At 39.4% G+C, this 27119-nt stretch overlaps 1 protein-coding gene across 1 annotated transcript in view; it reads left to right on the top strand.

Moving 5' to 3' along the window:
* Nucleotides 1-27119, top strand: part of TNS3 (tensin 3) — a 118689-nt gene that overhangs the window by 16937 nt on the left and 74633 nt on the right. The window contains exons 9-11 of the mRNA XM_010576755.1: nucleotides 3235-3364; nucleotides 4352-4417; nucleotides 7143-7247. Of these exons, the coding sequence (XP_010575057.1) occupies nucleotides 3235-3364; nucleotides 4352-4417; nucleotides 7143-7247 (301 nt within the window). The remainder of the gene's footprint in view (nucleotides 1-3234; nucleotides 3365-4351; nucleotides 4418-7142; nucleotides 7248-27119) is intronic.

Genomic DNA, 27119 nt, shown 5'->3' with positions numbered 1-27119 from the left:
TCTGCTTTCCCTCTTGCTTGTCATACACAGTTATGCACAGAGAAAGTAAAGAAAGGTAGTTCCCTTTCAATTTGTTAAACTAAGAGGCCAGAAGAACATGTGGAGTGAATGGTGGGGGGGAAGTACTGTCAGAAAGTATTCCTGGTCTATTGCTAGTAGGCTTCAGAATGTTTTTTTTTATTTTATGTATTACTTTGAGAAATGTTGGACCTCCATGTAACTGGTCCTTGGTATCAGATTCTTTTTTTTTTTCTTTTTTTTTTTTAAATAATCTTTTTTATTATCCTTCCTCCTTCTCACTTTCCTACTTCCCCTCCCCGTTCAGCTTAGTATATTGTTCTTCCTTTTTTCATTGAAAAATGGAGAAAAAAAATTTAAATATACTGTTACAAATTGGTATACTCTGGAGGTTTGGGACAGTTTCAAATTCAGGAAGATTTGTTACTCATTGGAGGACTGTTGGTGCCTAAGGAAATGGAATAGATCACAAAAGAAATTGGTCTGAGACAAATTCAGTATCTCTGAAATGTGTGTTTAACATGAAAAATGAGCACATAGCCTTTCAGTAATGCTTGCATCGTTTTAAAAGAGATCAACTTCGTTAATCCCATGCTATTATTGGAGGTAATTCTTCTGAGCAAGGCAACATCTTATTCAGCATGATAGTATTTCCTAAACAAAGACTTCAGTTTTGAATTTTTTTTTTACTATTTCTAAGCAAAAGCATCAGTGGTTTCAGGAAAAAGAAAAATCTATAGGGTGTTCCGCCTCCAACACCAAAAGGTTTAACCACTTGAAGTGCATGGGTGTAAAAAAAAAAAAAAAAAAATACACTTGCTTGTCTTTGGTTTAGAGAATTTGTTAATGCAATGTGAGTAGTATGTGGTGATACGGCACTGCCACAGCTGTTGGAAAGCTGCACTGACATCTGTAAATGTAATATACTGGGAAATACCTATGTGCAGTGGTTGCATTAATTCCAGAATATGGCATCAGAGGGTAGTCTGAATTCAAAGTTAAGCTCAGACTTCATTGAAAGCTTATTAGGTATACTGAGCATTAAAAGATTTTTTTGGTATCCTGGGTGTAGATGTACACTGTTACTGATTGTAAAAGAGGCCAGATTTTCACGAACAATTAGAATTCTATATAAATAAGTTGTTCAGGATACGCTGAGTTAAAATTATTCAAGGCTGTTACGTTGAATTAGAAAGTAGAAAGAAGCAGGAACTGCATAGTTCTCTGAACTGACCCAGATTTAGCATTTTTATAAACACGGTTATGCAAAACTCAGTAGATTCTGAGTAAATCCAGCAACTGTGCGAAGCCAGAACTCTTGACAAGTTGGAGGATAAAATGTATTGTTCAGGTATTTAGTCTTCTGCATCTTCAGGAACTCTCATCTATGATCCACATGTAAAAATAACGTGATTGTTTAAACAGCTAAAGAAGTTAATGTTTTTAAAGCAAAATTGTGGACGAACATATATAACCTTAAAGAGGCTCTTAATGCTATTTCATTATATTATGTGAGCAAAAAGAAGCTTGAAAAGACTTATCACAGTTACTTTCAGGCCAGTTATACATTTTGGAGTAGGTTAATTCTAACATCTCTCATCAGGGGCTCTCTTAATCCCCTTTCTGTCCATTTTTCACTTCCAGGCAAACTTGCGGGTTTCATCCTTTGTGATGGTGTTTTGCCTTTACATAGAGCTGCTGGGCATAGTGGAGAATGGGCGTTTACTCTTGAATCAAGCAGTCTGTTCCCCCTACCTTATATTTCGGTAATTTAAGGCGCTGACTTATGGCTGTGGTTCTAGCGTAATGGTGCTGGTAGTTGTGATTGGACTAAAAGGAAATAGATCCCTTCAATAACTAGGGGTTTGTACACTGTGTTAGTTTTAGTGGGTGTAAAGCACTGTTTAAAATGAGAAGCAAATATTATTTTACCTGGTATTACCACTATGCTGCAGGGGATTCTCTTTTAAAAAAACCAGAAACAACCCCAAATCTTCACTTTCAGATAAAATAATGCTTACTTGCATAGAGAATCTATCAGCCTTTATAAAGGGTTAGGAATATGTGGTTTGCTTAGAGAATACCTGAAAAAAACCATCTATGGTATATGGGCTGAAATATTTCAGAAGTTGTCCTGTGTGCCGTGTATATGGTCAGGGCTGATTAACTTCTGGAATTTAAGACATCATGGCGTTACTATAATGAAAGGTAAAGAGCAACAGGTTATGTTAGATTTTTCAAATCCTGTAGGGAGGAGAATTTCCTAACTGTGTTTTAATCCTGAATTTCAGAAGCATCCCTCTTAAACCCCTACATCTTTCTTCTATTACTTCAGTTTGAATAACTGCTCTTCAGTTACTCAGTATTTTCTGTCTAGAATGCTTTTCTCAGTCTGCCTTTAAAAAGGTGATTTTTGTTGGTTTTTTTTTAATGCATTTCAGTAACATCTGCTTTATCATAAAATCCTGATATCATCAGGATAATATAAAATTTTCAGTCCTGTGACTAAGGTTACCAAAATTTTTATGTATTCCTATAAGAATGATGAGTGGTTTTGTATTACAGTTGACTCAGAGAATTGGTAGGCAAAATATCCATAGGTCTAGTCTAAGGGAAGGTGGTGTTAGAGAGTAGGTGTATTGTGTTCGCCTTTAGCTGCTGAAATTCATACTAGGGGTTATTTTTACAGAGTTCTGTGTTGTTCTAGACAAGGTGTCAAAAATACTACCAACTTCCCACAGTAACATAAAACAAGATCCTATCATCACTAGAGTAGGTTTTTAAAAAGTCCTAAAATAGATGTAATCAGCTTGCAGGCTTGCTTCTAAAAACTCTGTATATTCTTCAGTTATTTTGAAATGGGTGTGCTGTAAGTCAGTTTTACATTAATTGGGTACCGTGAAGAAGTATGGATACACGTCAGCATTCCAACATTGTACTGACAAATGTTGTGATTCTGAATCATAATCTACTGATCGGTGACTGATAGTGATGAAAATAGTAATTATTATTTTTACACATCCAGAAGTATCTTGCCTTGGGCCTGTATAATTTTAAAGGGTTGAATAACGCATACTCTGCTTGTTACAACATCAGAGGTGTCTGCAGTAAATTGCGCTGTGGCTGCTTTACTTAGCAACTAACGCATATACACACGTTCGTTCGGATTTGTAAGAAATTACTTCCTGACGTGCTTCTCTCTCTCTCTCTTTCTAGCTGAAGTGTTATCACAAAAAATACCGGTCAGCTACTCGTGATGTGGTTTTTCGCCTTCAGTTTCACACTGGAGCTATTCAAGGACATGGCCTGGTGTTTGGCAAAGAGGATTTGGACAATGCCAACAAGGGTACTTGCCTTCTGCGGTCGGTTGGATGCGTATGTGTGCAGGGGTGCATGTGTGTGCCTGCGCATGTCATGATCATCTTCGGGACCTGTTTTCAAAAGGATTCTTGGGGGTTTTTTTCCATCCCTATTTTTAGGGAAAGGGAGACTGCTTTGTGTTAGTTAACTCATAGCATGTAACACAGGTAAACCCCTAACGAGAAGAAAAGCTCTTCAAGTGAGTTAACCTGTCAGAATAATTCAGGTACTCTTACATAATCCTTATCACCCCCTCTCACATCTGTAAAAACAACAGACATTGGTTTAAAATGGTGACTCTGTTAGTCACCATTACAGGAAATAAGATGAGCTAAGCCAATCCCTTTTTTGGCTGATGAAGAGAGTCACAAAGTCCGATACTGTGTTCGTGACCTAGTCTGCTTGAGTATGGAGATCTTTTAATATGCTTCAGAATATCCAAAAATGGAGGCAAAGTTTTGAGACACATTTAAAAACATGTTGTGCTAGTCTTTGTATTATTACTTCAGTTTTATATTTATATGCAGGATTGCAACTCCCTCACCCTATGTTAGTAGCAAACTAAAATCAAACATATTTTCCTGCAACATGTGGCTACACAAAAGTTTTGTGGTCAAGTATTGCAGTTTAGCCAATATAGGGAACAATTTTAGTTTGCTCCTGGGTGTGTTCTCCTCTAAAACCAAAGGCAGCCATGTCTATCTAGAGAGAGGTTTGGGAACTGTACCCCTCTTCTGCTTTTGACTGTTCTTGGAAGTAAACAAAACTCCAACTGATGCTTATATGGGCTTTTCTGAAGAATGTGTGGGGCAAAGAATGTGGCTCTTTTAGAAGCAAATTGCTAAACTGCAAGTGAGAACAGAAGAGTGACGAGGGTACGTGTATTAGTAGCTATAGAGAATCCTGATTTCTGAGTGCCTTGGAACTGCTTTCCTGAGAGATAGCTTGTTGAAATACTATCCTTTGTTTTCAGATGACCGTTTCCCTGATTACGGCAAAGTGGAATTAGTGTTTTCAGGAACTCCAGAGAAAATTCAAGGTGAGTATACAGCAGGAAAAATATGATTAGTTTGAAAATAAACCACATTGAAATATGTATCTTTTTAAAAACTCCTTTTTTCCTTTTTTTTATTCCACTACTTTTGTAGAAGTCTGAAGTTCAACTTTACTGTTAAAATATGTAATAGAGTTACTGGTTTAAATTTGAAAAATTTAATGAAGGCTCTGCATTTACATCAGCAGGAGTGATCAGATTTTGTTTTAAAACTATACCAGAACAGTTGCTGATGACTAGTAGAAAACATTTGTGAATCAGTGTAAAACATAGATAGTATAGGTAGCTTGGCCTGGCATCAGGTACAGCAGTGCCCTATCCCATAATCTTATTTAGATGTTGTCATAACTGATTATGTTTGCAGTGGTGAAGTCTGGACTGTCTTCATTTTAGTGTAAAGGGATATAGCTATAGTTTTGTTGAAAATGCTTCTGCTCTGAAGTGGACTTGTAGGGTTTATCCTGTATGCCTCCAGAATTCTACTGTAATATGTCTAAGATCATAGATAATTATGACCTGCAATACGAAATAGTGCAGTTTAATTCCGTTAACGGATGTGTTCTTACTCATTTTGTAGTGTCCCGAAAAGTATGGATTCTGCCTGAAACTGAATGAAAACTGAATATTCTTAACTGTCTCATACATATTCCCATTCAGTGTCCTGTGAATTGCATGTTTTCCTTTTTTTTTTTTTCCCCGCCAGTTCAATCACTTAGAAACTTGTAGTAGCAGCCAGTAAGAAGTTGGATTCTGTCCAGCTGAACACGAAGATCTCACTTGCCCTGTTGGAAAGCCATATAAGAAAAACAGTTTTATAAATAAATTTGTCTAGCTTGTTCTAAACATTGCTGGATAGTAAATGCATGAAGAGAGGCCAGCCGACGTGCCTGAAAAAGGATCAAAATTTTTTCAAGTCTCCCTTCCTTAGATGGCAAATCAGAGGTGTGTTTTTTAGCAGGCTCCAAGTTGTTGGAAAGTAAGGTTCTAAGTAACTGGAAATTTGTATTCAATTGCTATCTAGGGGATTAATTGGCTAGGAAGAAGAGTTCACCTTGAAATACTTATTTACAGTTTCTGCAAAATGCCTTTTCCATATCTGAAAATGTTATAGAATCACAGAATAACTGCAGGGTATCTCTAGTCCATCCTCCTGCTGAAGAGGGTCATCTCTGAGATCGAACCAGATTGCCCAGAGCTTTGTCCAGTCAAATCTCGAAAACCTCCAAGGATGGAGACTTCACAACCTCAATGGGCAGACTGTTCTAATGCCTGACTGTCCTCACAGTGGATTTATTCTTTCCTTATATTGACTCTAACCTTCTCTAGATTCAACTTACGCCTGTTGCTTGTTGTCCTTCCCCCTTGCTCCCACCTGGCTCTGTCTGCCCCGTGGCCTTGGGGGGTCTGCTGTCAGGTTCCCCCCCCCAGACCATCTCATCTCCAGACTGAAGAAGCCCTGGTCCCTCAGCCTTTCCTCGCAGGGCAAGTCCTTCAGTCCTGACCACCCTGGTCGCCCTCCCCTGAACTTGCTTTGCTTTATTCATATCTTTCTCCTATTGTGTAGCTCGAAACTGGACACAGTATTCTAGAAAATAACTGACTGTGATACAGTTTTTAAGAAAGAATACACTTGCCAAGAGGATGAGATACCTAAATGTTTAGGTAACAAACTTCATAAATTTGCCTTGTGACAAACGTCATCACAGAAACTCTCTACGGATGGCTTTTTCCTGTCTGCCTAAAAAGGTACAGGACCATAGCATTCTTGTCCTTCTAATTTTAACTATCCTTGTTTTGAAAGTCACAGCATGTGCATAACACTCTGCTGCTTTAGAACAATTTACAGTAGGACTTGCTTCTGCAGACACAGCCGAAGAGTTGATAACTGAGGATTTCTTTGTTCGCTGATCTAGAGGAGCAAAGGCAGAAAGCCGATTTGATTTGTATCAGTGTCAAAGCCAAGTCCAAGGTCATGAGTTCCTGATGCCTGTGCTTTGCTTTTGAATCACTGGGCCACACCTAAATTCCTCACAGTATACATTTAAAAGCTGAATATTATCTTATGCCTCATTAAGGGCACAAAAACGCGGGTTACTGCTGAAAATTCCAGGTATGTTTGGCAGAGCGTACTTTAGTGCAGCCAAACACATTGAAGGCAAGCTGCCCAGTCTCGGGGTCTGCCAGGAGCCTGGAGAGGGGATGCAAACGGTGTAGTTGGCACCTTGGGGGAGCTGGGAGGGACACGGAGTGGCAGCTTTCAGCTCTCCCTATTCGTCTTCAGTGGTAAGTTGCTCTGGTATCGGAATGATAATCTGTAAGTGTCTGTCTTTATCATTCCTTTACTACCATCTCTTTATAGATACTTGTGGTTTCATTCTGAAAAGCTATTTGTTTTATCGTGCCTAACTATAGGGCTGGGTGGATCATCTGTGTTAGCTGTGTTTAGGGGCTGATGCAAGTTATCAGAGCTACATCATAACCAAGAAGCTCAAGATAAAATTCTCTGCTTGTAATGAAACATAAATTAAGCTTTTTTTTTAGCTGCTTTACATAACCTTTCTTCCCCTATTGCTGCTTGTCACATTTCAGAATATGGTATTGCAGTTTGGGGAGCAAACTTCTGTCAGAAGGCCACATGCATCTGTGCGTGTATATCATTACAAATGTGGCTATGATAATTTTTGGTCTCAAACAGATGTTTATTTTTTAGGATGTGAACACCTTCAGAATGACCATGGAGTCATAGTTGATTACAATACCTCAGACCCACTAATACGCTGGGATTCCTACGAAAATATGAGCCCTGATGGGGAAGGTGAGTAATTCGATCACATGAGACCAAGGCAAAACCTTTCGCAACTGTGCCAGAGCCTTTGCAAGGGAGGAAGGAGAGCTTATTTGCTTGAACCTAATGCCACTTCACTGATGTGTTAAGTAGCTGTCTGCCCTTCCCTATTTAGCTTTAGTGGCTCTAATGGAAATAAAGCTGTAGTAGTTGTTTAAGAGAGATTCTTGTTAATGTACTGAATTGGACTGAGACACAACTGGTTGGTACGAGTTACTTTATTATTTGTAAATTTGCTCAAAAAATTTTTTGTTCTAAAGCTTCTAGTTGGAATCCTAATATAGAATTTTAAGAACAACAAAATGATGTGGTGAGTTTGTAGCCTTCAGTGCTTACTATGTTATTTGGAGTGTTGCAGGAGGTGCACTAGACTGTAAATTTACAGATAAACAAACAGCAAAGGATGTGCATATTGCATATTTCTCCTCATAGATTTACCTGTTTCCAAATTGCCCTTTTATTTCTTAGATTTTTCTTCTGTCATCTGCTGATATATGCAGGAGTTGAAAGCCTCCAGTAGCTGCCTTCAGATTCTGACTCCAGTGTGGATGCTTTCCCAATGCTTTGCTTGAGTGAATGTTGTGCTTTTAATGGATATAGTTTTCCTGTAGGGACTCAGAATGTCACACCGGTGTCTACACACCTCAGTGCACATGCAAGCCTGACATGCTGCAAGTAAAAACATGAGAGAAGTTATTAAATGGATGCCAAAGTTCTTGTTTTTACAACTTTCCTGTTATGAAATTAGAGAGAGGTAGAGCTAGAATACTTAATTAGCCACTCTCTAGGCTCAGTTTACATTGATTTTTGTAATCTGAATTCAGCATTGACCATCTAATGACTACATTGGTGAGAGTTTTAGGGGCAGAAGCATTGACTGGGAGCTGTGACTTTTTTCCGCTCTATCACTCTTGTACAGGAGTATTTCCTGATCCACAGCAGACTTCAATCTGCAGAGAATTAGGGGAAAATAGGGCAGGGGTAAGGGGGGAAGAGAACAGTCATTTGGCATCATTACATGGGGTAGGCAGAGCACTCCTTAGGGAGTCATCAGAGCCTTTATAGTTGGATAAGACTGTGCAGTGCCTTTTAGAAGGAGTAACATCAGAGAGACTGAATCTTGGCTGAAGAAGATGTCTCAATTTCTACCCAGGATGTTTCCATATCATTTGCTTCCTTTTTTTCCCCCCATCCTTTTCCCCCTCCTTTGTATATACATAGCCCTCAGCAAGCAATGCACTGATGTCAAATATTTTTTAATTGCTAAGATTGATTGGATAGATGGATTTGACCTTCCCATCCTTATGCATTGCACTGTAGATACAGGAAATTGAAAGCAGAGATAAATGTGTAGGCAGCACACTGTTGGAAGATACAGAACCATATGCTGCTCGTGTCTTGTAGAAGACTTGATCACAGACCATTCACAAGTACAATTAGCTTGTTTCCCTGATGTTCAGAAGTCATATGTGCCACTTAATAGGCTTTTGTGTGTAATTTGTGTGCATGATATATTTTTAATTACCTGTGATACAACATAAATATGATGTGTTAGCATAGATACTGAGCTTATTGTGAATCTGCAGAGAAATCACTAGAGTTGAAGCCAGAGAATATACCATGAGAACATGAGATGTATCCAGATACTCTTTTTCTCAAGCAAGCATTTAAGAGGCAGGGTGTTACCCTATGATGCTCAACCAAATTGCAGACAGAGCATTTGTCTCTGCATTGGCTGGGCAAAAGATCAGGAGAGGCTAAAGCACATACACAGGGGACAGCTAGATTTTTCTCTTAAAGAGATCTGCACTCAAAACAAAGGTAAGCTTAGTCTGCTGCTTGAGGTAAACGTAGCTTGCTTTAGGTCTTCCTTTTACGTAGGATTTATAAACAGCAGGACAGACTTCTCTTATGGTTTGTTACAGCGGTTCAATATCATGCTTTTGCATTAAAAAGATGTAGTGAGTCCTAGTTTTCACCACAGGTGAGAGACCACTAAGAGGAGATGCTGATTTCACATCCAGAAAGCGAGCAAAGTCAAAAACCTTAGAGTCTGAAGCCTTTAGCTACAATCCTGAAGGCAGAGAGAAAATCTTTTCTGTACCTCAGAAAAGATGAAGGTACAAGATGTGGTGCGTGTGAATGTCTGCATAACAGTGGTGGTATGTTTAAGATGAGGGGAAGTCTCATAAAGAGTGCCTGTTTCAGATCTACTCCATGTTAAGTTAAACTCCTAGCCTAATTTGGGAACCAGTCTTCACAGTTTGACTTGTACCTGTTTTCCCACAGGAATTTCGATAGGAATAATATGAGGTGTGGGTGTGACAGATGATTCCTGTATTACAGTTATACGCCTTTTTGTTCATTTCAAAAATGCCTACCTATGAAATTCCAGATCAAGGTGGCCAGGAAGGCTACAGCAGAGCTTTGTGAAATGAACAGGATTTGCTTTGTAGGTATACTGTGTGCAGAATAACCATTTCCAAGCTGATGTGTTAAAATGGAAAATTAGAAGTGAACAAGAAAGCAGTATGTCTCTTTTGAAATCCTACACCTCTTTGGCCTTGTTACCAAAAGAACAAAAGATGAAAGGACATGATAAAAACAAAATGTACCCAAAGTATCTTGGTTTGTTGGCATGATACAGTATTGCAGACAGAAGCAATTGCCTTTTAAATGATTTTGAACCCTTTGATGGTAGTAAGGTTGTGTACATTTGTGTTGAATATAGCCAGGCTTTGGACAGTTTGCTCCCTGGATTTAGTTCCTTATCCCTCCTTCCTAACAGTATAGGAATTTTGACAAATGTAAAGCAGTAAGTGATTTTAATTTTTTCTCATAAATGCTGTTTCTCTTTCAATTCCATGGGAAGTGTTTCTTGTGGATTGCACTAATCGTCCTCCATAATAGACTGAAGATTTTATTACATTTCTAATTCTAAGTTTGTATCAGATTTCCTCCTCCTCGACCAGTACCTTAGCACAGACGTTTCTGTTACACTGCATGCAGTCAAGCGTCAGATTTGGAACCACAAGAAGCAGAAGGTCTTCCTACTGCCATGTAGAAGTCTGAGACAGTTGCCATTGGTTTCTTTGTGGTTTTAAAGTCATAGTACTCATCGAGTCTTGTGTGTGTGTTGTGGGCAGGAAGGAACAGAAATGGCTCTTGATCTTGCTGAGTACTTTTTTTTTTTTTTTTTTTTTGCCTTAAGGCATCACTTACCATAAATAGATGTGTATGGATTTACAAAAGGTTGCTCATTTGCTGCATAATAGGAAGTTGACCACAAAGATATACAACCTGTGGCCACAAATGAGTAGTATTTTCTGTTATGTTAAGAGTTTTAAATGTATCCCAATTCCCCTTAATAATCATGTTTTTCAGTTTGTAACTTGGATATTGTAGCTGGCATACTTTTAGCCGCACTTGGCTGTTTTCCTCTCGATTGCTAAGGTCATACACGTCTCATTTATATTTAGACCAATTTGGGGATTGGGATTGTTCATGATAATATTTTGGGAGTTGTTTGAAGTGAAGTGATGGACTAAACTAATGTGGGCTTAGTAGCTACTGCTATCATTAAAAACGAGTAAAAACAATTACTGCTTGTAATTAATGGCATTTGGGGCAAGGAGAGGGGGAGTAGTGATAAATGAGGATGAAATGTTTTCTATGGGAACAGAAAGTTGAAAGAAATAAGTAATCCCTTCCGACTCCCTGAAAAACTTTTCATATGCTTTATACTTACTAATATTTCTCTCTCTCTCAAATACCAAATGACAACTGGTTTTGAAAAAGCCCCCCACCCCCACCAGAGGGAAGAGGTAAATGGAAAAGGTTTGACTTGTCTTTTGTTGAGGTGGGTTTTTTTAGTTCTCAATGATAATTTTCAGGATTATTACTTGGCGTATTGAGTAAGAGATAGTGTTGTTAAAACAAACACTTCCCTCCTGCTGAAAATGCAAGTTTCCTTTTGGATAGGAACTATCAGTTTGTGTGGAACCCACTGGTGGATCCTGGTACAAGCCTAGGCTCTGAGGTGTTCTGAAAATAAAATCAGAGATGTTAAAATGAAAATTAAATGTATTGCCAAAGAGCACAAACTCGTTTTGATAGAGAAGGTGAATAATTGGAAGAAAAGATGACTGTTGCTGTTCCGTTTGCACTCTCTGTGGCTGCTTTATCTCAGGTTTATTCTAATTATCCTGATAGCACGCTAAGATTGTTCTAGAGAGAGAATGAATCTACTGTGAAGGAACGACTCTATCTCCAGATGATGACTGTGGGATGTGTGTGGCTGGGATGCTATACTGCCATTTGCATGTGCAGCATTCAGTCGAGATGTGGGATTTTTTTGGTTTGGTTTGGTTTTTTTAACAAAGAAAACTGGTAAGCATCAAAGGTTATAGTTGGCCAAAATAGTATTTGTTGTAGTTTGACTGAATTCAGTGGATTGGCAACAGAAGTGCACCTGGTTCTTGTTCAGCGTTCCATTTTAAGACGTTTCACTTATTTTAACAACCACTAAATCCCTCCGCACTCTTTTGTCTGCCAGCTCTACAGTCTGTGGAAAGAAAAGAACATGCTTGCATGTTAGAAATTGCTTAAAATGACAAGAGGACTTTCAGCAAGTCTTTGCAAGGCAGGGACTTAAGTATCTTTCTCAACAGAACCTCACTGTTTGTTTCCTAGCAAAGTGGGTTTGCTTGCTTAACAGTGTTTGATAATTAGAAAAGAAACAACTTTGAAAACAAAAGGATGTTTTTAATTCAAGCCAAATAGGGTAGGGCTGAGTGAATCCAAATTCCTCTATCTTGAGAGTGTTGCTTTACAAATTTTCTAGCCTTCTGTAACTGTAATCAGCACCAATTAGTCAAAAATTGCCAAATATTTATAAACTGGTTTGCTCCTGCTCTTTCTATTTTCATACAGGAAAGTATCTGAGAAGTGTTTCCAGGTAGGCAATAACCAACATTCTGGTATGCACCCATGTCATGTGATTAGATGGGATGTTTGACTTGTATTGAAATTTTTTCTCCTCTTCAACCCAAAGTAAATAGCTATTCAATAGGGAGGTGCCCTCTCATGTAGTTAAACACTTGTTTTCCCAGAGGGCCCCTTCAGTATTGCAAAACTCAAGGGCTGAGGCAAAACTGCTTGGCTTTGGTACCTTAACAGGAATGCAGATGCCTACCAAAGAAAACAGCAGGTTTGATGCCATTTCTGGTGAGTGAAGCTGAAGGATAAATTGGTAGTGAATAAATGGTAATTCCAGCTTTTAGTTACCAGCTGGATGCAGTATTCTTTGAGACAAAGAGAGATTTGTTAGAAGGGATGAAGAGGTGCCCTGCAACAATTTCCCCTCTTTCTATTTGACAGTGAAAATAGAAACATCTATAGAAAATAGAAAAATTTACCCTATAAAATGCTGCCAGCTTGAAACAGTATCTGAAGGCCTTGGAGTGTCTGCCTTTAATTGATTTTCTCTGAGGAAACTTATGTCTTCTATTTCTTTAAGTTTTGTATATTCTTTTTTTATATATGTATGTATAAACTTTAAATCTGATTAGTCTTCTTAATCATGAGGCTGACAATGAGTTGGAGATAAATTGACATAAAATGGTTTCTTTTGTATGTCAGTAATATTGAACGCAAACAGGATTACAAGGTTTCGTTTCTACTTGTGCAGCAATAGGTAATTCTCTCTCTCATCCTCCTTACATCTTTACATCCTCAATACAGCATTGATTGTAACAGTACTGTGGCTTTTTTTTTTTAGCTCAATGTTAGGGACTAAATATAAGTTCATGCAAGTGTTTTCAAGATTGTGCTTGATTAGCTAAGATTGCTCTGGACTGTAATCTCTTATTTTCATGTTTTGGGGTTGGTTTTTTTTGTTTGTTGGTTTTTGGGGGTTTTTTTTGTGAACAACAAAAAAAGTATTGGAGTATTTTGGATAGGTCAGTTAGGAGCCAACAGTGAAGTACAGTCAGGGGCCGGACTTTCAAAGGATTTACAGATTCAAAGTGACTTTTTTTGGCTCATTTTTAAAGAGTATCTCTTAAGATATACGGAACACCTTTTTGAAAGTCTTCAGTGTTTACTTAAGTACTAAGCTGAGCTCCAGAACTTGGCCTGTCAAGTTCTACTGAAAAGTATTTTTTTTTTCCTTTTACCCAAACATGTGAGTGTATCTGTAAGGCAGTGTCTGAAGTGAGGAATTATGTGCATTTTACTTAGCGCACTGGGGCATTGATTTTACTAGGTACCATTTGTCAGTTCTGCTGAGTTAAATTTATCTCAAATAAAAACAGACACCCCCCCGCAAATGCTAAGTGCCAGAGAGGGACGGTTATACCTAAGATAGATATTGAAAGTCTTATGTCTGAAAACAAGAACAGATTAGAAGCAGGGTTCTGTAGGCATTTACGCTAGGCCCCTGTTTTTTTCCATCAGTCCCCTGCCTCTGACTGCCTGTACTTCCCTTTCTCTTTCCTATGAATTCCTTTGCTCTTAATTCTTTGTCAGCTCCTACTTCTATATTTTCCTGTAGCTTCTCTGCCTTTCATTCTGTGAAGGTTCTTTGGGCACACTTGCCTCCATACCCCCCGTATCAATGTCTTTTAACAGTGCACAGGTTTCTCTGAAGCACAGGTTGCACGTGTCAAATACTTTCAAAGCTACTGCCCAGCCAATTATTTGCTTTCAAAAAAATGCGTTTTTAACATCCTCCAGTTGATATCTGTCCTGTCTCAGTAGTAGGCAGTGGCGTTAGCCCAAGGATGTTATTCACTAGCCCTTTGTCAAAGGCTTTTATTCCACTTCTAGACCCAAAGACCACAGGGCGATACTTGAGTGGTTTAATAGACGTTTACGGTACTTTATGGTACATTCAGATAACTTTTGCAGTTCTATTTTTGTAAGACTGTGCAAAAGACCTCTCTCTTCAGCACAGGAGGATTCAGACAGTAGAAACTGGGAAGAAGGTAACACATGTGACTGTGGCTAGCATTCTCTCTTCTCCTTCCCATATTCTCTCTCTATTGCCCAAAGGCCGTTATCTTGGGGCCATGTAAGACTGCTCTTTCAAGCAAGTCTTTCTTTGCCCAGCTTATTTGGGTTCCCGAGTAGGCTTGCGTTTACCTTTTAGCATGTGTCTGTTTCTTAGTCATATCAACTACAGTCTATAGTTGCTAATATCGTTAATTTAAACACTAATCTCTGAATCGGTATCTCCTCCCAAGTACAGATATGACAGGAGAAGCCTCTTCACCTGATCTTAAAATCCACTTAATGGCCCAGGTTGAATAAAGGGTCCCGAAAGGCAAACTTCTGCCACAGGTGTGTGTTCCTTCCCTGCACCTGCGTCCTGAACAACTCTTCCTCTCTCTTGGGAAGGCAATAGGGCATCCTACCTGTTCAGCTTCATTAGACAAGGAAAAATAGCCTTCATGATGGTGTAGGTATTGGATATCTTTTTTCCCTGTAACACCTTACTTGCTTGGCAGTAAAATTAGCATGGCAACAGCACAGATTGAAAGTGTAACTGGAAGAAACAGACCAAAATGTCTTAGTACAAATTAGGATTTGGTGCTTGTTTGTTCTGTGTCTTTCCTAAGACCAGAAGGAGAAGCAACTAAGTTCCCTCTCTGTGCCTGCACCCAAGCACGCATACACTGAACTACCTTGGGCATCATGCTTTCTATGTGAGTGTTCAGTCCCATAACCAAGGAAAATATGAGCAGAGGGCATCATCAGTCATGGTGCTATTAGCACACAGTGTAAGGGGTCATGTTGTCTCTTAAATGAATGCATGTGCGTGAATGAACTTGTGATTCATGATACCGAATTCATGATAATCCCAAATGGCAAATATCTGGGAAGACTTACAAACCAAAAGACAGACTTCAACATGAAAGTAGTTGGAGTTTCTTGGGTTTTGTAGGCTACCATGAAGCAATAGCAATCCTTTTTCTGGTAAATCCCTGAAGTAATCAGATTGTTCTGAGTGACCATTCCTGGATTTGGGTGTAATTACTGCCCATTTTGAGCTCTGAGCAACCTGGTCTAGTGGAAAGCGTCCCTGCCCATGTCAGGGGGTTGGAACTAGATGATCTTTAAGGTCCCTTCCAACTCAAACCATTTTATGATTCTATGATTTTTCTGGTCCTTTAACATCATGTACCTTGCCTTTTTTGGCTAGATTCCTTTTCAGTGACTCCCTCCTCCTGGTCGTGCTTCAGGGTTTCAGCTAGCCACTACACCATTCCCTTCATAAGACGACTAATGATTTTGTGGTGCGGTCTCCACCCTTCTCTCCCCATTAGCAAGCATGTTGATTAGAAAGGCCTGAGGAGTTTCTGCTTACAACTTGTGCAAAATGTTTTGTTTTGGTATGGAGGTGCTTTGGTCAGAAAGGCTTGGTTCTATGAGTGTTGGTTTTTGAAGGAGGGCTCTTCCAGCAAACTGGGCATGCGTTACTGTAGGGATTATCCTGGAACCATGCCACTTTGTTGAGAGTCTGGCACGCTGGTTAATGAAACATATGTGTTAGTTTCTGCCATTGAATACATCCAGCAGGTACTGAAGAACCGAGGACTCTTCCTGGAAAGGTTTCTACAGCAAGCGTCTTCTGCAAATAGTGGTTCTCTTTAGTGAACCATAGAAAGACACAGAGAGAGGTTTTTCGCCCCTCTTGCACTTGTTTTCAAAGTGGTGTTAATACTTGCACAACCACGTCACGTATGTGCTGGCGGGTTTTCTTCCTGACTTTGGAAAAGAGCAGAATGAAAGACTAGCCATTCTGAGTCCCACAACTTTCGATGTCAATGTCTCATTTTTAAGAGCTACCTGTTATATTTGATAGCCTGTACAGAATGAAGCATACCACTCTGTAAGTGTCCTCTTAGCCTTATAAACCATAGGCACTTCTGATAGTAAAATGTGATTGAATAAATTCCTCCAAACCATGAGATAATAGACTTCTTTTAAGTGACCAATAGCAGAATTTTAGCTGTACCGGTAACAGTAGCACCCTTTAGTGCAGTCAGCTGTAGTGTTTTGCTAGCTTTTCAGTGGTACCCAGTAGTTGCAAGTAAAGCTTTGCTAAAGATACTATATTTGTTATTTGTGGATCGATCCCAGAAAGCTGTCCTGGGAATCTCTACCCCTGCTCCGGCAGTTTCACATGTTGAGTATTAAATGTTTATCTTTGATCTCTTCTATTTAAGGCTTAAGTTCTTTGCAAAGATTTCCATGAACATCAGAGAGCTTTGGGTCAGACTGCTAAGCAGTAAGAGGCAGTTGAGAGATGGGGCAGACTTCATGTCTGCCTGCATACTGATGATACTTCCTCTAGATTCTGCTTTTGGACACCTGAAATGTATCTGAATGCTGAGAAAGAGCAGCTAGTTCAAACTCCTTCCAGACTGAACAGGAGGAGGCAACTTCTAGTAAGCAGGGGGAAGGTTTTTTGTCAGAACCCAGGCCTTCTTATTGTGGACATCTTCTTTCCAACTGTGAAAGCAGAAGTTGCATTACCAGAGCTCTTTCATATAGTTCTCTCAGTTCCTGGAGTCTATCAATATATAGACCTGTTGCCTGCTGAAAAGGCAGGTCTATTTTTCTTACTAGGCACAGGTGGAAGCACTGTGTCCTAATCACAGAATCATTTAGGTTGGAGTAGCCTTCGTCTGTGCAGTTTCTGAGATGGTCCTGGGCTCTGAGCTGTCTCTCAAGTAGCACAGGCTAGACCATATCTCCAGGTTCTTCATGTTCAGTATTGTTTGTCTATCTTATTCTGGGCCTTGAAGAATGTTTCCTAACATGTTACCTATTTAAGAGACTTGCTAAACTTCTGAAGCTCATCTTATGTTTCTGGCATCAAGCTATTCCTTGTGCTCCTTTTAGTAAATACGCATAAAATATTCTTTGTAGGAAGAACTTTTGTTTCTAAGTCATTTAGGCACAGTAGAAATTTTCCACCCAAGTTACGTACTTTATTATGTTAGTATATGCCTGTATTGTGCACAAGTAGATCATCTTCAAATACACTTTCTGAGAAGGTAAATACTGTAATTGTTATTATATAAGGTTACTATGTATTACTTATACTATTGCTCTAATACCTGAAAATAAGCCACAAGTCTCTTGAGTTCCAGTGCAAAAACTCTCTAAATTTAATTAATAAGTTAGGAAATCAAAGAGCTCTGTTAAATGTATCTGTGCCTTAGCTTCCCTTTCCAATATGTGGACTTGTTTAGAAACACCTGAAGATCAGTTTATTGAAAGTACCATAGAGTGGTGGAGCAATTTTATTAATAATGTTAATACTGTTAAATTACACGTTCCATACTCAACAGAAAGAGTAAATTCATTATGTTGACCTTTTAGACAGTCCTTTTAAGCCCTTTCTGTTTTTTACTGTGGTTCTGTACAGTTTTCAGCAACCGTATAGAGTCATCGGTGGTTTTCTGCTGCTTCACATTTAATGACCATAACTAATTTTTGCTGGAAGCCTAATAGTAGAGTAAGAGAAAAGCCATGACTCAAGGTGAGTGTGCTGTTCCAGCTGTAAGGAAGAATAATCATGAATTCTGAACCTCAACATTTGGAGTGCACACTTGGAAATTAATGGAGTGTTCTTGAAGATGGGCTTTGTTTTTGGAGCGAATGAAAGGAAATAGTTTCACATAGTGCGGTGACTTTGTAATGCCCTTCAGCTTTACTTAGTATTTTGTACTTGTGGTGATGTTTCTGTAGCGTGACGTTTTGTTATTCTTTTTCTGGTTATCCAGGCACAAGCTTCTTCAAGTTAAGTCTGTGCTTAAATGACTGAGAAAAGTTTGCAGAAGTAGAATCAAAAGGACACAATAGATACTAGCTTCTGCATATCAGGTTGCACTAATAAATGCATCAGTCTATTCTTTGTACTCGGATCATGGCACAAGTATTATTTTCTTTTGATCCCCGGCGGGCAAAAGTGGGACAATATATTACAGTAGTGTTCTAAGGGTGAGTCTGTGCTGGCTGGCTCTGCCTGTGTTCCGTGGTGGCTGGACAGCAGCCAGGCTCTGGTCTAGAAGCTGTGCTTTGTGAAGCAGTTTTTTTCTTCAGAGTACCTGTAAAATCATTAAAGTACAAATGTGATCCTTTTGAATGTCTGGGAATATATACATTAGAACAGCTTAAAGGTTCTGTAGGGTCTTGAATGCCCTATCCTTTGTTTCTCAAAAGGTTCAAGGTTTAAGGACCTCACGTGAGCCTGCAAGTCCTCCTTGTTAGCATTTTGCTAACAGCAACCCCCTCTCAGTTGGTTCCTTTTCAAAGTGTTTGTTCACTTTTTGTTTTTGTGATACATGCCTTGTTTTCTTCAGCCTCCTTTATTTTTCTGTTAGAGTCGGGGACTTCAGAAGCATAGCAAACCGAACAGCTTCCTGATGACTTAGCTACTGCTATTTCATGTTGGAAAACCCGTTCTTTAAGATATGAACATCAGCATTTGCTTGGGTGCCTTGGATAGTCAGGGGAAGGAAAAACAGTGGTAGGAGGTGACTTCATGCCTTCTTTCTTTCCAGTCTATTCTGTTATCAGCAAATTATAATTCTCTAAAAACTCTCTAAAAATGTATTAAAGGATTTCCAGATGAATGTTTATGAACCACGAATTGATCTTGCAGCCTTGGACCGATTTACCAAATCAGGACCTACTTTTTATATCACAGTCTGAGAGTTGCACTAAATGCAGTTTTAGGTTTTCAGATTGTAGAAAGCACCACGATTAGGCAATGCAAAGGTCTAAGATGATAGATTCACAATGCTGATCCCTATCTTTTTCCCAAAACTTTTGATCGGTTCATTTGCATGACCCTTTTGTGCCACTCTGTGCCAGACCAGGTATCATCTGTACTCATAGCAGTCAGTATAAAAGCTTTGAAGAGGTATATATTGTAGCTTAGCTTACAGAACTTAAATGTTCCATAACTGAACTGGAGCAGACTGGCACACCCAGTAATCCGGTAGTCCTCAGACGTGGTAACGTGCACACAACCACAAGTACCCAGTACTGCAAAGGGTGGTGTGTCCTAGAAAGCCTGGAACTGGTAACAGAGGAAGCATCAGCAAAACCAGTTGAGTGATACGGCTTGAGAACATCCTTCTAAACACATCCAGGGGTAGGTTTAACCTGTAGTTACACAAGGCTTGCTTGAGCTCCCAGAGCATTCTTGTGATGATTGTGTGGAGCACCGCTAAGACTATTTAGAACAGTAACATTTCAGCAGCATGGTGATCTGTCTGAATCAACCTGTTGCAAGTAAACTATCCGTGGGATAAGTTAATTTACGCAGAGCTGCTATTACCTTGTCTAGGTTTCTTCTGGTAATCTGGCTAGTGCAGGTATCAGTCTTGAGCCTCAGCCCTCATTCAAGCAAGCTGACTGCTAATGGTCCAGGATCACCAGCACACACGGGCGATGCAGGCTTATGAAGGACCAGAAGAGGCCTGTAATTGGAGCAAGGAGTACAGTTGGGTTGTTTTTCTGCACAGAGAACCGAAAAGGAAGGAGACCAAAACTAAATTTGCATCTTAAGTGAGACTCATTGGTTTGCATTGAGAGTTCTGAACATACCTTTTTGTTTCTTTTCATATCTTCAAGGCAGATGCTGGAAGTTTCCAGCTTACAGGCACTTCTGCATCATCCCAGAGGAGAGAACCAGTTCTCTGGTTCTGGGAAGATGCTGCTGGCATAGCTGGTGTTGTGTGGTTTGCGTCTTTTGTCCGAGTCCTGACTGGTTTCACGTGCAGCCATTTACTGATTTGCAAGAACAGCACACTTGAACAGAAAAGTGTGTGCTTTCTGAATGAGGTTTGAACTTGACTTCTAAGTCTTTCATAAGCAATGAACAGGTAGATGTATTTTGTGGATGCAAGAGCCACTATTACCCTTTTTTCAACTGAGAAGTCATTAAAGTGTTGACAGTCCCTAAAACAAAGCTAGCGATGTCTAGGGGCACGGCTGTCTGGTGGTGATGCATGCGTACATTTGTAATAATGTTTAGAGCAAAAGTTTGCGGGCTGCCGTGTGGTGAGATACAGCTGTTATTAAAGGAGGAACTAAGAGGCTCACTTGCCCTAGTTCGAGCTGATTCATTCCAGAGACAGAGAAGGAGTCAAAGCCTGCTGGGGTTTGGGAGCCCAAGAGCAGCAGCTGCTACATAAAAATAAGCGTTACCGCTGCAGAACTTCCAGAAAGCTTTTCTTGCCCGAGAACTCCAATAACATAGAAATTCTTGAAGACGTGGATGTAAGCGTCTGACCTGATTGTTCAGTGTGGAAGAACGTTTTATAAAGGCTGTTTGTTTTAGGAAAAAACCCATCAAAAGCAAGCAATTGTAAGCGTGTGGCTAAATGAACACTGAAACTCGCTCAGCTTCATCGGGATATTGAAACAGAGTGAGAAAAGAACCGCTGTAAGGAAATAGCTAGTAGACTGAATTACCTTTTCAGCCAACACATTTCCACTCCTCCTTGGCTCCAGGAGTTCAGATTTCATTGAACCTGATTGTCCCCTCAGGCTCCTCCCTCGTGTTTACATTTTCATTTGCTTTTTCTGGCTGATACAAGTCTCATGCTTCTTTAGCAATTTACCTCCAGGAGCAGGAGCAGCAGCTGCAGCTCAAACAGCCGTAGAGCCATTTCTTGCCTTTTTAAGCTGGGGTGTTTGCCCTGACTCTGGCTTTCCTCTGTGCAGGGTTTTGCTTAGAGAATATGAGTTGATTTAAATGAGCCAATGATTGACTATTGCAGGAAGTTCCTGATCGTGCCTAGTAAAGAGGTAAGAAGCTTTGTTGTGGTTCAAGAGCTGGAAGTATAAACCACGTGTATTTCTGTATGGATTTTATAGGAATTATATGGGAAGAGCTTGCAAGGAATGAGGGCCTGTGTTTGTTAGGGAGGGAGAAAGGAAAAGACAAGCACACATAAAAAGATTTAACTTAGAAGGAATGCAGCTCTGGACTTGTCCAGGTTTGCCTGAAGGTAGAAATATTTATTTATGAGGTTGAAAAAAATAATCCAGATCTCCTGTAATGTTTCCTGCTGCAACATGAACAAGGGTACAGTGTGCAAAGGTTTGTGTATTTGCAACCTTCTTCTTTTTGTTCAGGTGGACTGGGTCAGAGCGGCTCTTGCTGAATTTGTGGTGTATGTGTTTATCTAGCTGGCTTGCATTTGTATGTGTTTTCACAAACGGTGAATGGACAGGGGGTGGTAGCTGTTGGGGACAAGTCAAAAGGCTGAAAGACTGAAACCTCTTTCTAACTCACAAGTCTGCCTTTGGGTATTTGGATTTCGAGGAGGGAAGTGCCAGGAAACACAGGCTTGGAAGGAAGCCACTGAATTTGGTATGTGTCGGTATTTCAGCTCCTAATTTTTATATAAGTTGCTCTTTGTGTATTAGGTATGGTAGTGAAAATACACACATACCCTTTGCTCTGAGGCTTTCATTTATAAGAGAGTCCCTGATACTGGTGGAGGGGTGTGTGTGTGTGTGTGTGTAAATCAGATTCAGTGTGGGAATTTTGTCAGGCTTCAGCCTGGGCAGTTCAGGGAGTTGGAACAGCTCCTGGGAAGAGAGGTCAGGCTGAAAGAAAGTGGGCCCCTTCGGTTTGGTTAAGAAATTCCAGCATTACTTAGGTCTCCACCGTTGTGGACTTCCCTTGTTTTTTGACAGCAGTGTTACTCCCGCGTTTTACAGGGTGTTGCTTCCTCGGAAAAAATGAGAGCGGGGATTGAGCTGTGCATTGAGGTGAGGTATTGAATGTAGAAGGCTGCTGCAGCACCGTTGCTTAGCAAGGTGCACAGAATAAAACTTTGCATTGCTAGTATGGTTTGTCATTGTCTTTGGTCAAAAATATTCCCTGATATATGCATAGCTTCACTTTTGCAATTAAGTTGGTTATCACTTTTGAGGGGAAAACGTGGATGAAGACCAAAGTAAAGTGAAGTCCAAAAGTCCTATTGCAGAGGTATTCCAAAATTACAATTTAGGAAAAGGTAGAATATGAAATGAAGGTGTTATGTAGTATGAGAACAACTTCAAAACTGTATTTTGGAGGTTTATAGTATTTGAATAGTTCATTTGTCCTGGTTTTATGAACAAATAAACCATATGTACATAGTTCTTATATGTGCATCATTTTTATATATACATAGCTTATATAGAGAGCTTATATATATGTAAAATAGTGTACATAAATGTATTTTATATGTATGTGCACACATAAATAAAAATCTAAATCTTGACTAGTTGCATGTTCTCTACTATGATACCATTGAACCTGTGGAGATAGATTTGCGGTGGTTGTTTCCATTTAAAATAAGTCTCATCTAAGTATTCTGTGGGTTACTCTGGTTCAGAAACATACCTCAGGCTGCCCAGTATAACATTTGAGTAAAACCACTGATGTATATATGTGCTTCATAAATGCAGACTCTGTGAACAGAGTGTGATACCATATATTTAATTCCCCCCCAGCAGAAATGCTATATTTTAAAATAAAATTATAATTTTTGCCTCATACAGCATTTCATATGCCTTTTAAACCAAGTTAGGAGGGAAACAAATTCTCGGTGGAGTTGATTTTTTACCTAAACTAAGTTGTGTTCTTTCCACTGGACTTTCAGTGACAAATCTTACACAAGTCTGAGGTAAAAGTAAATTCCTAATGCTGTTCAGCATCACACACCAGAATTTTTTTTTTTAATCATTACTGGGTAATTACATGTAAGTGCTTGTCATAATTAAATAAAAAACCCCAAATTAATCTAAGAATGCTTTCCTACAACTGTGCAAATTTGAAAATAATTTAAATTTGTTACGTGCAATATCCATTGTGTTTTCATGATCAGGAGCTGCAAGTTAAAATATCCAGACTCCTCAGGAGCAGCTGGATTTTTGTTTAGCTGTGAGTCTCATTCTCTCATCTGTTTATAATGCAGAATGATAATTTTTTGGTGACTGTTTGAGGTTTTAAAAAGGCAGCTGCCTACTAGAGCAAAGTAGTCTAGTTGAAAGTAAATTGTTTTATCCCACAGTCGCAGGTGTTTCCTTGTGAAGTCTAACAATATTGTATTCCTACTTAAGTTCACAGCCAAAAATCAGCAGGTCCCAAACATTTCTGTTTCCCGCTTCACTTGTAGACAGATAACATAATACGACCCCAAGTTCTAGCATAAATATCAAAAGTCATGTCTGTTCGGCTCACCATCCTACTTGTGACCGCTGCCACCTCTATTTGGGGAGCTGCTGCTTTGAGAAATTGCCTTAGGGATTTTTGAAGCTTGGCAGTGGGCCAGACTTTCAGATACGGAGACTTCAGTAGGACAAGTAGATGCCACACTTTACTGATTACATTTGCCTTGTGTGGCTTAAATGCCTTTTTTATATAGCCGGGTGCTCACTTTAAATGGTTTGTGCAGGACTGGGAATGCTGGTAAATTGTTTGCTCATTTAGTTGAGTTTTTGGTTCTCCTCTCACATATATGCATTTCCTTCCAATTTAGATAATCTACGTTTATCAGATAATAATGCAGGGTGTATAAAATATTTCAAGCTGTTGGTTTCTTTCATTGTGAAGTTCTTCTTAATAAGTGGTATACCTAGGCTTGTCGCCTTGGTTATGAACGCAGTTTGGCTGACGCTGAATAACATAGTAGTTGTGTCCCCAGCTGTTCGGGCTTTTTAATCCACTGGCATTCCGCATACCGGCAGTCTTGAGGTGACAGGGTGAGACGGTGAAAGCCACAAAACCTAGTTGCCTGTTTCATGGTGCCGAAACATTTCACGGAGATGCTCGTGTGCAGACATCATCCCTTCTGCCGTGGTGTTCAGTTCTGACAGGGCTGTGTGACTCATTAGCACATGTAGTAATTGGGAAGCCCAGACAGCTCACAGGCGTCGGTTGCTTATACAAAGTGGTTCTAGTCATCTTAGGAGGAGAATCTCAAATTTCAGAGATCCTATTTTTAACGGCGACCCTACTGTAGCAAAAATGTGGTTACTACTGCTGAAGCTTCAGATCGGATTTATTGAGTTTCCCTGTAAAAATGAGATGTTTCCATATAGAGACTTGTGTGTGTAAGCTTTCCTCTCCTGGCCATGAACCCTTCAGTCTCTGAGGTTTGCTGCCTCTGTTCTAACCAAATTTTGTGTTGGGCCATCCTGAGCCAAACCCTGTGAGAAGCCCCAGAAGACTCTTCTTGTTCCCAGTAGTATCTCTCTGTCAGCCAGGCTTCTAATGAGTACAGATGCCATTCTTCAGTGTCGTAGAGATCTATACTTCTAAGTATTTTTGGAAAGCTCTGTTTGCAAAAAAGACATTTTCATTTATCTAGATGACAGGTTAGGGGAGGGAGAAATTCCTCTAGCAAAATTTTTCTTCCTTTCATCTGATTTACTTGTCTAAAACATTCCTACACCCTTCCATGAGGCTTACTAGTTAACGCTAACTATTCAGAGAAACATGAAACTTTTTACAGTCTCTTCTTAGTGTTCACTAGGAACTATAGCTCAGATTAAAACTGGGATTTGAGTAGTAATTAATTAAATGTCTTAGCCAGCAATGGGATCATTTGAGAGTTCAAAGACAGCCATTTAACTTCTACATTTAACAGAAAAAGATGCTTTTAAATTTACTTAAAAGACAACTCAGAATCCTGAAGTAAGTGTTAAGTCCAGGCTTTGTCAGTCCAAGTACTGACACGTAAATGCAGTATGAAAAGCAAGTCTCTAAGAAATGTAAATTGTTCAGAATTTGAAAAAACAAAACAAAACCTGAACAAACTCCTGAACAGTGTAAAGCTGTTGTATCCAATCCAAAGTCAGATTGGAAAGAAGTACCTGAGTGCTCTAATTTGCATGCTTAATAGGTAAACAGCAAACAAAGATCATAAGCAACCCAAACCCCATCCTCTGCTGAAAGCTGTTTTCATATTTATATCCAAAGGTGCTAATTCTTAACACCATTAAAAATACATTGAGGAATTATTTTTGCACATTTCCCAATTTGTGTGTAGAGATACTGTACAGATGTTTAAAAAAAACCAAAACAAATCACTTTTGAAAAAGGCTGCCTTTGTTTCAGGTGGAAACATGAAGGGGAGATGAACAATTCTTGAGATTTATAATCAACTTATGTGACTGTAGGTTTGTTCTTTGTATTTCATTTTCTGTTGGTTTGGTTTGGTTTTTTTCCCAAATGAAATGGCATAATTTTAAGTAGAGATGCTACTGGTAAGCGGAACTCCCGTCTGTTCTTCAGAACTGAAGCTGTACGGTTCACAGCTGGGAGACCCCAAGATGGTTTGTGCTTGCTCAGCATTCTAGGCAACATGCACAATAAATTTGATAATTTTGTATTAGTGGAAGAGATACTGGGCAGGGTTATCGCTGAAGCTTACAGAGTGCACATGTGCAAGACCCTTGGGTCAGTAGTCCACTGGCAGTCTGTCCGTCTTCTTGTCTGTACTCCTGTCGTTGTGCTTGAAAACTGAAACCAGGAAAGTCAGACAGGAAGAATTCTTAATGGTTCAAGTGTACTAGTCCTGTACTTACTTAACTGTGTTCCCGTTCAGACCTGTAACCTCTGCAAGTCTCTTTTGTGTCGGGGTATTCAACTATTCAAAACAAAGCAGTTTTGTATTGTTTTCTAGTTTTTAAACTCAAAACTAAGCACACAGAAAAGACAAAAAAATAAATCGCTTAATAGTTACTCTTACTCTTTGGCTTTTTTTTTATTATTTTTGCAATTTATTGTGGTAACTGTATTAAATAATTCCACATGAAGCTCTAAGTGTGCTTCATTGTCCTAGCAGTAGTGAGAGCTTCTGAGAAATCACAGCATGGAAGAGGTTGAGAAACTGTCAACTGGCTGTATTTTCCTTAGATATGGTATTTTTTTCCATAAATACTGTTTTTAGATATCTGTACACAGACATTCAACCTCATGCATAGCAGCTCTTTTCACCATGGGATTTACACATCATAAACTTCAGCAAACTTCCAACAATTTGCCCACAGAGAAGTTCTATGGCAAGGGGAATTACTTTCTTTTTTTCCCCTGCCCTGATGACTTGTTCTGAAAAGGAGTATTTTGGTCTTTTGCATGTGCTGTTTTTAAAATCAACATCAGACCTAGTCCTTAAAAAGTAAAAAGTTTAATTATTTGCTAAAATCTATTAAACCTATCATATAACCTCCAGTGTGTAAGTATTTTAACTGATGGAAACTTGGCAGTGTGTCCCATAATGAAGGCTTTTTCCAACCAGACCACTTTTCTTGCCATTGTAAACCGATGAATTCATTGCCATCGTGGGTACAATTTCTGAATAATGCTTTTTCTGAAATAGTGTGGCCTAGAAAAGCTTCCTAGCTCGGAAGCTGCATGATCACGATGCCATTTTAAGTATGTTTTGAAAACGTGTGGTAGAGTTGATGTTGAAACGCATTGGGCTCCCCATGGCTCTCTTGATTCTGGAACTGCCACAGATGTAGACTAAGCTGGTGGTTACCTTTGACAAAAGTCTGCCTGTTCCTAAATTGTAATGGTCTAATTTTCTTACTGTCAAGCAATTCTCAAACTATGGGTAGGAAAAGTTACTCAGAAACTTCTGCTTAATATAAATGTTTTGGTAAATGAGCATGAAATCCTTTGAAAGTAGGACCACTCACTTTACTTTCTTGGCTTGGCGGACAGTAGAAATATTTAGTCCTAAAGCTTTTCATAAGAAACTGAAATAATTGTGTTCATTTTCAGCACTGGGCAAGAGCCCAGTAGCTGTACTC

This window comes from Haliaeetus leucocephalus, unplaced genomic scaffold (assembly GCF_000737465.1).
Source record: "Haliaeetus leucocephalus isolate CR32 unplaced genomic scaffold, Haliaeetus_leucocephalus-4.0 Scaffold41, whole genome shotgun sequence".
Lineage (NCBI taxonomy): Eukaryota > Metazoa > Chordata > Aves > Accipitriformes > Accipitridae > Haliaeetus > Haliaeetus leucocephalus.
This window is presented reverse-complemented; position numbering and strand designations above follow the sequence as displayed.